General features: G+C 50.4%; 2 protein-coding genes across 2 annotated transcripts; both read left to right on the forward strand.

Moving 5' to 3' along the window:
- Positions 1-3,256: 3,256 nt before the first annotated feature.
- On the forward strand, positions 3,257-9,199 carry BKA67DRAFT_662382 (uncharacterized protein; the record flags this gene model as incomplete). Its single annotated transcript, XM_046107988.1, has 5 exons — positions 3,257-3,642; positions 3,703-3,809; positions 3,872-8,740; positions 8,798-8,947; positions 9,003-9,199. The coding sequence occupies 5 exons, from the start codon at positions 3,257-3,259 to the stop codon at positions 9,197-9,199; spliced, it is 5,709 nt and encodes a 1,902-aa protein (XP_045954120.1).
- An 854-nt stretch (positions 9,200-10,053) lies between these two features.
- Positions 10,054-12,044, forward strand: BKA67DRAFT_578044 (Alpha/beta hydrolase family-domain-containing protein). The gene has a single exon (XM_046103671.1). The coding sequence runs from the start codon at positions 10,528-10,530 to the stop codon at positions 11,821-11,823; it is 1,296 nt and encodes a 431-aa protein (XP_045954121.1). The 5' UTR covers positions 10,054-10,527; the 3' UTR covers positions 11,824-12,044.
- Positions 12,045-12,114: the final 70 nt, after the last annotated feature.

The raw sequence follows: 12,114 nt of genomic DNA on the forward strand, positions 1-12,114 counted from the left end.
TGCCGTTGGGCATAAATTCCTTTCAGTTGAACCTAATAGAAGGAGAATATTCTTAATCATACCGACCTCCCCTACGTTGCAACGCTCACCACTTAGATACACCCATGTTTCTAGTTTTGATATCGGGTATGGTCAAGTCCCATCTTTCGAGTGATGGTTCGAGTGCTTGTTAATACTTTTCCTCCGCAGTATCGTGGGTCTTTGTGTTATTGCACTTTCTAGTAACAATCGAGTGCTCTCAGTTTCAGAGATTTGTCACTTGTTCTTTGCCCTAGCGAAACTAGGCGCCGAGCCCAAAATGCTATCGAGGTCCCTTTGACAGTTTAGGCAACTCTCGGTTTGACGTCTACAGACCCGCCAAAGCTCTAAAAACAGCTATCGTCAGTTCCTCGGTGTAGCGGGACGAGAGTATGCCCCAGCGAAGCTAATATACCCTAGAGTGGTCAGTGGATTTGTTGAACAAGGACCTATCAGTTCAGTTCGTCAATTTGAACAATAATATGTTTCCCGATAGCACTACACATCATCCCATTCGACGTTTAGCCTAACAACAGCCTCATAGTTTCCCATCCTAATATCATTTTCGACCTTTGCGCCTCGGATGCAGGCTGTGCAATCGAGGGACATATAGCATAGGTCCAGGGTATCTGGGAACCTGCAATCCTATTAGACTAGGCCATCATTTGTGATCGCGACTGTGAATCTGATTTAATTTACCGGTCAGTATAGGCTGGAGGAGGACGTTTGGCTCACACCAAGCTAGGACATTCCCTCGTCTAGATATCTTATCTCATGTCGATTATTGTCTATCACACGTTCGTTGAAGATTTGCTCGGCTCATGATGCAAAATACCAAGCTCGCATCTGTTGAAAACACAAGCCCGGGGCCATCTTATTTGTGAACCTGGTAAGATCATTCGGCCTGCTGCTGTATGCTGCATGATGTGAGAGGTCATAGTCAACCTACGCTCGGCCCTTTCTATGCACTACATCCTTGAAGTTTATAGGTGCGACATTACATATATCTCCTTATTCTCCTTTTCATCTTGTTAGTAGTTCAAGTCTGACCAGTTCACGAATCCTCCAATACATCCCAAAGTTGACTAGTCTGTCTATTTGGGCTGCATTTTGGAACGACTCTTTCTTCGCTCCTCTTACCATTGTACGCGGCACTCATGCAAACTTGAGAGCTGTCGAGACGGAATAGTCCAGGGCAGGGTAGCCTTAGTGAGGGTCTATTCCGGCGACCAAGACTTTGAATCACTTTCTTAGTGATCCTTTGGGCGTGGTTATATCAAGAGAGCTTGAAGCAATATTAAACGTGTAGATTTGTCGCAGCTCGATGCACAAGTCGTTAGGCACCTGGGCACTGCTGCTTATATTCTACTATGTATAGTTTCGTGCTCCACTTGCATTGCCAACCCAATAAGATACGAAGAGGTCAAAGGTTGGTTTCAGGTCTTGGCATTTGGGATACTGTATTTTTGGTCTAGACTAGATCATATTCTATGTAACTGCGGAAGATGTTGTCCTCCTGCTCCGCACAAACACACTGCCGAATGGGTGGAGTTGTTGCATTTTGTGCCATGCGACCAATTAGAGCTGATTAACGTAATGGGTTTCTGAGTGAGAGAATATCATGCTGCCAAGACCTTATTTCGTGCTCGGGTAGTCTATGATAAATGGCCTATATTCCACTCACGGATATTAATTAAGAGAGTTTAAGGTTGGTGGAAGCTCTAAGTTGATTTTGGGCAAGGCCGTGAAGAGCCGCGTGGATTACCTGTGCTGGTAGTGGGATGACGAAACTCTCTGGATCCTTGTAGCGGAAGTATAGTTTGTATGTGAACCCCCGTCAGATTGTACCTAACCTAGGCAGCCCCTCATCAGGCTAAGGTTGGGGGGACAGTTCAGCCCACTTACGGGCTGACTGATGCGCTGGGCTGGGCTCCGTGCAATGGAAAGCGCAACACCGAACTCAAACGTACTTCGGTTTGCTCACCACTCTAGGAACTGCTTGTGACACTGCAAAGTTGTGAGGACCAACAGCGCCACGGCTTGGGCTTATATTATCAGCCTGCATCAAGAAACCGTGTACATCTAATCGCTTTTGGCGCACCGAATAGACTACGGACTCGAGTCTTGTAACACCCACCGCTTTCGTCCGATTGTTGACCGATTGCTCGACCTCACCCATGTGCGAGGGTCATTGAGCAGACCAGAGCAGAGCAAGCGCGATAAGAGGGAATTCGAACACGAAGAGACAAGCTCAGCGGCCTGGATGGCGTAACTAATGGCATCGAGAAGTCCCACTGCGAACTCGCGACCACCTGCAAGATCGTTAGCCGATAACGATACTGCATCGCGACTTCCTTCCGCAAGGTCACGGTCCAAATCGAAACCGCCCAACCTGCCGTCAGTCGCCCCTGCCTCTGTCTCGCCACCGGCTTCATCCCTATCGCCCAGGTACGGTAAAACTGCATATTTCCATATTCGATAGTGTCCTTGCATAAATTTCCTCTGCTTCTGCAATATCCAACGTATCTCTTGGTATCACCAAACCACACCACGAGACCAATCACTCGAGCAGTCCCCTTCCCCCCATCAACCCCCTTCATCCATCCATCACCGCAGACAACCACTCTCTAGGCAGTTCCGACAGTTTGGTCCAGCACCTAGCCCAGTCCACCAAGTACTGCATCAACGACTGAAGAAAGAAAGAAGAAGAGGAAGAAGCAGAAGAAGAAGAAGAAGCAGAAGAAGCCGAAGAAGAAAAGAAGCGAAGATAAAAGATAGAGCAAAGAGTGATCCAAGCTCAACTTTGATCTTGCTTTTCTTTAAGCTCCATTCCATTGGTCTTTTGTACTCTGCTGCATACATTTCTCAAGTCTCGAAAGTCATTGGTGACTGCTAGATCCATGGTCCCCGGCTTTGCTTTGTCGTCACGAGACGTGGGGTGTTCAAAGCTGCTCACCAGCTCCAGCCTTCCACACTCACGGCAAGCCAAGCGGAAGGTGTGAGCCACGCACATCACACACATCGAGAGTTGGAAATTCTGCATTCCTCGTTGACTTCTGCCCACCGGGTAGTCGGCCAACAGACGGGGTCCCCCAGGCAGACAAACACGCCTTGCATCAACTGCATCCTTGCGTGCCTGTTGCCAATCTTTCTGCATTCTTCCGACGCCATCTAGTTCGACTGGCGACATTCTCTCCAGCTCTTTGAATGCTTCGCAAGTCACACTGAATATCTACTCATGTCTCCCAGACGCACACGTTCTTCGGCCCGCTACGCTGCGAGTCAAGCTGCCTCACCAGCCGGACCATCATCTGGTGTACCATCCGGAAACCCCTCGCCCACAGCTTCATCGGCTCAGGCAACAACGACGACGACGACGACGACTCCCCGCTCCACTGCCACTCAAGGTCCCTCTAGGAAGAGAAAGTCTCGTAACAGTGAGACTAGTCCGTCGCAACCGACCCAGCCCGAGCAGCCGGCTTCCTCTACCCGTCGGCCCAAGAGGCAGAAGGTTCAGGAGTTAGCCACACCTGCAGCTCAACCTCAACCTCAACCTGCAGCTACACGAGCATCCACACGCAAGAAGAAGGAAAAGACAGCCACCGATATGTCAAGTCCTGAAGAGTACGTTTTGTTCAGGTGTGCGTAGTCAAAAGACCGTTGTGCTAATAATAGTCACCATAGTTCCCCACTGTCCCCTGCATTGCAGGACAAGACTCCTTCTGGTTCAGCCTCTGCATCTTCTAGCAGAAAATCTAGCCGCAACAAGAGAGGTAACCAGTCAGCTCAAGGTAAGTCCTGAACCCGTTGAGCTCTGCCAAATCACCAATAATACTAACCCCAGCGTCGACAGAGTCCGCATCTACCTCAGCATCAGGTCGACGATCGAAAAAGGTGTCGAATACCCAGGCATCACCAAGTCAAGATGTCTCCATGACTGGCACAGATGAGAACGAAAGAGACTCGGAGCCACCCGCCCCGCCTCCACCAGCGCACGATCCGGACGATGATAGTGACGACCACGACGAGGATGATGACGAGGAAGACGACGATGACGAACAGCACCGAAACTACGACGACGATCCCTTCGGTGGATTCAGATCGCAAGGCGGCTCTAGTATCTCGGAGACGCTTCGGGCTCTGACTGGCATGATGTCTGGTATGGGCTCTAGGCTACGAGGGATTCTGGACAACTTGCGGATGAAGGAGGAACCGTCAATGCAGATGATCGCTCTGTCAGACCTCTCTGAAATTTTGCTCATGGCGAATGAGGACAATCTTGCCGGACACTTTTCGCCCGATGCTTTCGTCAAAGAACTCGTGGCACTCATGCAGCCCAACGAATTTACCGGAGAGGAGAACCCCGACATGATGCTTCTCGCCTGCCGATGTCTCGCCAATCTGATGGAGGCACTGCCCGCAAGCGCTGCCAATGTTGTCTACGGTGGAGCAGTCCCTGTTCTGTGTGCAAAACTGCTTGAAATACAATACATCGACCTTGCCGAGCAATCTTTGAGCACCCTCGAGAAGATATCAGTCGATTATCCTACTAGCATTGTTCGAGAAGGCGGCTTGACTGCCTGTTTGTCCTATCTTGACTTCTTCGCTACCAGTACCCAGCGAACGGCTGTCACCACTGCAGCCAACTGTTGTAGAAACATACCCGAGGACTCGTTTCCAGTCATCAAGGACGTTATGCCAATCCTGCTGAATGTCCTTGGAAGCAGTGATCAAAGGGTTGTCGAGCAAGCTTCTCTCTGCGTAACACGGATAATTGAGAGCTTCAAGTACCAGTCGTCCAAGCTGGAGGAACTCGTCAGTGTCGATTTGCTCAGGGCAATACTGCGTCTTTTGGTACCAGGCACCACCAATCTCATATCAGCAAATATCCACACACAGTTCCTGAGAGTCCTGGCCATTACTGCCCGGGCCAGTCCACGACTCTCAGCCGAGCTGTTCAAGCTGAACGTGGTGGAGACTTTATACCAGATTTTGACTGGTGTGTCACCTCCTGACGAGACTGAGGACGTTGCTTCGAAGCTTGACAGCGTGGTCATTATGCAGGCTCTAATACACCGACCACGGGAGCAGATAATCGAGACTCTTAATGTTGTCTGCGAACTACTTCCGGGATTGAAGTGGAACGAGCTGTCAGGTTCTGGACTGCCAAGCGGACATGATGTTGCGGAACCGACCACTCCATCTTCGGTGGGTGGTTCGCGGAAGAAGTCGTCATCGGAAAAGCGCCTCGAGTTGCTTGAAGGCTGTAAGGACCAAGTTCGACGCTTTGCACTGATTCTATTTCCGACCTTGACCGATGCTTTCTCAAGCACCGTCAATCTTAATGTTCGGCAAAAGGTATTGACGGCACAGCTCAAGATGCTTTCAAACTTGGACAAGGATATCCTCGTCGATGCCTTAAAATCAGTACCCTATGCCTCATTCTTGGCTGCCATACTGTCACAGCAGGATCATCCATCTCTAGTGCTCTCTGCTATTCAAACTACCGAGCTGCTTCTTGCGCGTCTGGACGACATCTACCGGTATCAGATCTACCGTGAAGGTGTCATTACGGAGATTTCTAAGCTTGCTGAAAGTCAAGACTCTGCGCCAAAGACTACTGAAACACCACAGACCTCGCCAGACCCTGCTTTGGATTCTGTCGATGGTGAGGGCGATAGAGTTGAGATCCACAATGATTCCGGAGATGAGGATGATGCTGGAGATGGAGATGGAGAAGGAGACCACGAAGAAGATCATGAAGCAGATCATGACGACGAAGAGAACGATGACGAGGATGAAGAAGATGATGATGATAATGACGAGAATGAGCACAATGACGATATTTCAGGCTCCCCTGTCAGTTCTGACGGTTCAACCATGTCAATCGACGGACCTCCTCGGCTTTTTGTTGCTGACATTCCGTCGATGAAGTCAAGAATATCCGAAGTTGCCAAGAAATTTTTGGAAGCACATGAGACCGAGAAACATGGCAAGACGATGAAAAAGAAGGCCACCAAAATCCTCAGCGACCTCCAGGCACTTGCGGCAGACATCGAGGCCTTCTACTTGCACAGAACTGCTAAGAACCTTGGTCCCAAGGAGGGCGTTGCTCTTTTTGAGACACTAGCCTCTTATTTCGATGCGGACGTTCTAGAAAACGTTACCAGCGCCGAGCTTATGGCGTCTGGCCTTGTCCGCGTGCTGGAAGAAGTTTTTAGCAACCCCGATGAAGCACTTGCCAATACCGCTAGAGCCGCATTTCTTGAAGTTTTCATGGGTCGATCGGTCAAGTCTAAGCCCAGGATCGCGAGTGCAGACTCACCCGCCACCCCATTCAGTATTATGGCCCATAAGCTTCAGGACCTTCTCAGCCGATCCGAGCACTTTGAGGTCTTGACCGTCCATCAGAACACTTTTGACGGTAACCGGAGCAGTGCTGCTTCTATGTTGGCCAAACAGATTCGTCTCAAGCTTGTGGCAGATGAGAGCTCAGATATTCCGCGCGAGTATCGTGGCATCATGGTATCAATCCATGCCATTGCAACTTTCAAGGCTTTGGACGACTATCTCAGGCCTAGAATTAGTTTGCACGAGAGACCTCGCCGTGGGCCTCGTGACTTTGCGAGAGCCTTGGCGGAGATGACAGGAGTACCCCCGGGTCGTCTTATGGATCGTGCTGGTTACTCGTCAACTCCTGTACCACCACCTCCTGTCCCCCCTCAAGCTTCAAGCTCACGACCTGCTCGCAAATCCAAGGCTCAAGGAATGACTGAAGCGGAAACCCCTGCCACGCCCAATCAGGGCAGCCTTCGTAGATCAACTCGTCGGAATCCTGCCGCTTCTGCCGAATCGCCGGCCCGCCCTCCCCCGCCTGATGATGATGACGACCTGCAGAACGCCTTGGAGTGTGCAGATGAAAAGCCGATGTCTGACGATGATGACGACATTCCAGACAGCAGTGCTTTAGAGGCATTGATCGGGGACCTGGATGATGACATGGAAGACGACGACGACGAACCTCGGCCTGACCCCTCTGCGGTTAACCTTGAAGTTGCCACCAGTGGGAAAGTAACCGCTAGAAAGGAAGATGGCACACGAGTTCTGACTCCGGCTCAAAGTGGTGGCCCTGGGAATCCCCCAAGCCGCAATACTATGCAGGCAGCTCCTGCAACCGCCCAGGCTACTCCCACCCCCGCGGCCCCGTCCTCGCGACCTTTCTCGTATGCAGCGGCAGTCCAGTCTGTCCCACAAGACTGGCACATCGAGTTCAGCCTTGATGGTAAAGTTATTCCGAACGAAACCACAATCTACAGGGCCGTACATAGCGCATCAGCCAATGCTGATGAGCACCTTACTCGAAGCATATGGTCAGCAGTTCATTCCATCAAGTTCAGAAGGGTGCCTGGACCGCCACCCACTGAATCCATTGGGTTCAACGGTGCTTCCGATGCAGCCGTTAGTGCAGATGGTGCACCAGCATCGCTGGCAAAACATCCCACTACAGGGTCGATCCTTCGTCTTTTGAAGATTTTACATGATCTGAATGCTAACCTCGATGATATCGTTGTGGAAAACAAGGATGCCCTCAAGCTCAATCGTGAGCCCCTTTCACAATTCGTCAATACCAAGCTGACCGCGAAGCTCAACCGGCAGCTAGAAGAGCCTTTGATTGTAGCAAGCAACTGTTTGCCAGGATGGAGCGAAGATCTCGCCCGCCTCTACCCATTCATTTTCCCATTCGAGACTCGGCATCTTTTCCTCCAGTCCACGTCATTTGGCTATGCCCGATCTATGACTCGATGGCAGAATGCTCAACAGGAAGACACCAATCGTCGCGACCGACGGGATGAACGACCTTTCCTCGGACGCCTGCAGCGTCAGAAAGTGCGCATCTCACGTTCCAAAATTTTGGAGTCTGCACTCAAAGTTATGGAACTGTACGGAGAGTCTCGCAGCATACTTGAGGTCGAGTATTTCGAAGAAGTTGGTACTGGTCTTGGCCCTACATTGGAGTTCTACTCCAACGTTTCGAAAGAGTTCTCCAAGAAGAAGCTCAAGTTGTGGCGAGAAGTGGACTCAAATGACTCGGACGAATTCATCTCTGGCCCACATGGTTTATTCCCACGGCCTCTTGCTGCTGACAATGCTGCGAACGTGGAGCGTGTACTGTTCTTATTTAAGATGCTTGGCAAGTTTGTTGCTCGGTCCATGATCGACTCTCGAATCATCGATCTAAATTTCAACCCCATTTTCTTCCGAGTTGGCGATGAAGGGCCTGCGGTCAAACCTTCACTTGGTGCAGCCAAGGTCGTCGACCGCGGCCTTGCCAACTCCCTGAAACACATCAAGAAGTTTGCCACAGCGAAGCAAGCCATTGACGAGGATCCAAACCGGACTCCTGCGCAGAAAGTCGCAGATACCGATCAGCTCGTGGTTGATGGCATTACTATCGAAGACCTTGCCCTTGACTTTACTCTTCCCGGATTTCCTGATGTTGAGCTTGTATCAGGAGGCGCTCACACACCTGTCACAATCTATAATGTGGAGTCGTATCTAGATAAAGTCATCGACATGACCTTGGGCAGTGGTGTCAAGCGCCAAATTGATGCCTTCCGCGCAGGCTTCTCCCAAGTCTTCCCTTACACCGCTCTTAGTGCTTTTACACCCAATGAGCTCGTGTCGTTGTTTGGTCGTATTGAGGAAGACTGGACCTTGGAAAGTAAGTCACTATTTCTATCTACTTGCCGCGCTACTTTTGTGCTGACTATCTCGCTAGCTCTGATGGATTCCATCAAAGCTGACCACGGATTCAATATGGATAGCAGAAGTGTGAAGAATCTGCTCCAGACGATGAGTGAGATGACCCCGGGTCAGCGCCGTGATTTCTTGCAATTCACAACCGGTAGCCCCAAACTACCAATTGGAGGTAAGTGGTACACATCACCGAGACGAGTAATTCAAAAAAATCTAACATGTCGCAGGCTTCAAGAGTCTTACTCCTATGTTTACTGTGGTTTGCAAACCCAGCGAACCACCTTACACAGCTGATGATTACTTGCCAAGTGTCATGACTTGTGTGAACTATCTCAAGCTGCCGGATTATACAAGCATTGAAAAGATGAGAAAGCAGCTATTCACTGCAATTCGTGAAGGACAAGGTGCCTTCCACCTATCCTGAAGCGTGTTTACCGAAAAGCAGTTCTGGAACCGTCTCTACGGCAGCGGTTATAGCGATGAATTTAAGAAGAAAAATGTGCCCAAGCTCATACTTTGACAAGGCTCTCTGCGTGGCGTCAGACTCGCTCGCAGCTCAGCGCAAAGAAGTCGTCTTTTGGCACGTGGACGCGAATACGAACCACAATAATAATGATTTGTCATGAAAGGGATATAAGAGAATGAACAAAAGGGCTCTAGCATCTGCATGGATGGTTGTTCTGGCGTCGGGATATTTGCAGTTTCACATGATTCCCGGATAGCATGCAGACTGAAAGGCACTCGACAATCGCTTTGTTTCCTCTATTCATCCACACCCTGGGTTCGGGCAAGCATTGCTTATGTAATTTCCCGTAGATAGAAAGGTCAATTTGATATATTCCTGCTGTGTTTCATGAATATTCATGTGACTTTTGGCACATGGTTACGGCAGGCATCATTAGTGATTTTAGCTCAAAATTGAAGCCTATACAAAAGGTGAAGTTATTGCTAAACTCCTGCTCATATGCCATGACAGCCTATCATCTTCGAGGAAGCCCAATCACTTCCAACTAGTCTACTTGTTGAGCTCTTAAATATGGCTTGCATATACTCGACCTAGAAAGTTCAATATCTCGTGGGAACGGACGCGCTAGAAGGCTTGCCCAAGCGCTGATCGCAGCAATTGTAATGACTGCCGACGGGTCAAAACATGCCCTGTGGCTTGGGGCAATCCGACCAATCGTACCTCGAGCCCGGATTTTATCTTGCCGAGGCTCGTTATGTCCCGCGCAACCCCCTGGTCGGCTGTTTTTTACGGTTTCCATTCCACCCTGTATTCTGTACCATAAAGTTGACCACTTGACTGTCAATATTCACCACTATACCCATAGCTCAATGTAGGACTTTTTATTCCCGAGTTCGATTTTCACCCAAGGTCGAATTACCGCGGCGAACAATTCGTTCAGTTGCGAAACTCGTAGAAAAGCGCACGTTGCCCTATACTAGTTTAGCCACTACTGTTTGCCGCAATCTCAACAGCCGTACTCAGGATTACCTCTTCGATTCACCAGCGGAGCCTAGAATACGAGTGTGATTGCAATCACCAATCACAACGCAGGTATTCAAATTGATTTAATCTGGTATCTGATATATAGACCAGGATAACTCAAAACTGTTCTATCCAACTTGCGTCGCACAACAGGCCTCTAGTGGTGTCGACTGAGAGTCCACAGCATCCACTGGTATCAGTGAGTGAGACGAATTGGGCGGACCTCATAGAACAATTCGTACCTCCGGTTTGGCGCTTACAAGATGGAGTTTCCATTCCATATTAAGGACCACCTAATACCTACTCAACATGTGAGAGAATACGCCCGCGCAACAGCCAACTCACAAGAAGACACGCTGTATTTGGCTGTTAAACAGTACATCCCCAAAGACAATCCGTCACCACAGCCTGGCGACGTAACCATCATTGGCGCACATGCGAATGGGTTCCCGAAAGAACTGTATGAGCCGCTATGGACGGAGCTACACGTCGCAGCCAGGTCCCATGGCTTTCGAATCAGGGGAATTTGGATTGCGGACGTGGCAAATCAAGGGTACAGCGGGGAAGCCAACGAGCTCACACTTGGTAATGACCCGTCGTGGAGTGATCATGGTCGCGATCTCTTACACATGACCAACGTGTTCAGGAAAGAGATGCCGCAGCCTCTCGTCGGTGTCGGTCACTCTTTCGGTGCAAACTGTCTGACACACCTATCACTATTACATCCGAGGCTGTTCACGACCTTGGTTCTTTACGATGCAACGATCACCAAATTCGGCTTCAAGTCCGTCGGGCCAGGCATCTCACCAGCCAAAGGCTCTGCATATAGGCGCGACACTTGGTCAACGGCCGAGGAAGCCGCTGAAGGGTTCCGGCGCTCGCCATTCTACAAGTCCTGGGATCCTCGTGTGCTCGAAGCTTGGATTGCTCACGGCATTCGACCTGCTCCTACGGCTCTGTTTCCCGACGCCGCCCCAGGCACTGTGACGCTGCGCACCACCAAGCACCAAGAGCTCTTCACATTCTTCAGGCCGTTGTACCACTACACGAACGAGGATGGCACTCTTGACCTGTCGAGGGTCCGCGACTTTGACCCTGCTGCGCACGAGGACTTCAACGGACGGGCGGCCTTCCCCTTCTACCGTTCCGAAGGGCCCGGAATTCTAGCCAAACTCCCCGAGGTGCGCCCGTCCGTACTGTTTGTGGCGGGGGAGACCTCAGACCTCAGCACGCCCGAAAAGCGAAAGATTCGCCTAGAAACCACCGGGACAGGGGCAGGAGGCAGCGGAGGGGCGAAAGCGGGCAGGGTAGCGGAAGTGTTGATGAAAAATAGGGGACACCTGTTCCCGATGGAGGTGCCAGGCGAGTGTGCCGAGCATGCTGCGGCGTGGATCGGAAAGGAGATGGGAAGGTATAGACAGGAGCAGATTAGATACGAAGAATGGGTTCGGAGCAAGGGGTTGTTAGAGAAGAGCACCATGGACGAGGAGTGGCTGGCCAAGATCGGACCACCGCCGCAGAGGCAGCCAAAAGGGAAAGGAAGGGATGCGAAGTTGTAATATAGTGCCGTCTAGCCCTATTGTAGTATTGACTCGACGTCACTCATGCGTCGCCGCCTTAGCCCACTATATTGATACAACTTGTGGAAGCAAGGCTGCGCGTGGTGACTCCAATTCTTTGCAATACTGTCATCGCCAAAATAGCATTTTGTCATAGAGTATGTGGTTCAGGTTTCTCGCAACGACTTAAAGCATACACGGCAGCTCTCAAACTGTTCTCCACTTACATCATATTATTATCATAAAGCTGAGTGCGATGCGTTTCGAGGGCGCACGAACTTTTATGTATCA

Source organism: Truncatella angustata (genome assembly GCF_020726525.1).
Source record: "Truncatella angustata strain MPI-SDFR-AT-0073 chromosome Unknown BKA67scaffold_8, whole genome shotgun sequence".
NCBI lineage: Eukaryota > Fungi > Ascomycota > Sordariomycetes > Amphisphaeriales > Sporocadaceae > Truncatella > Truncatella angustata.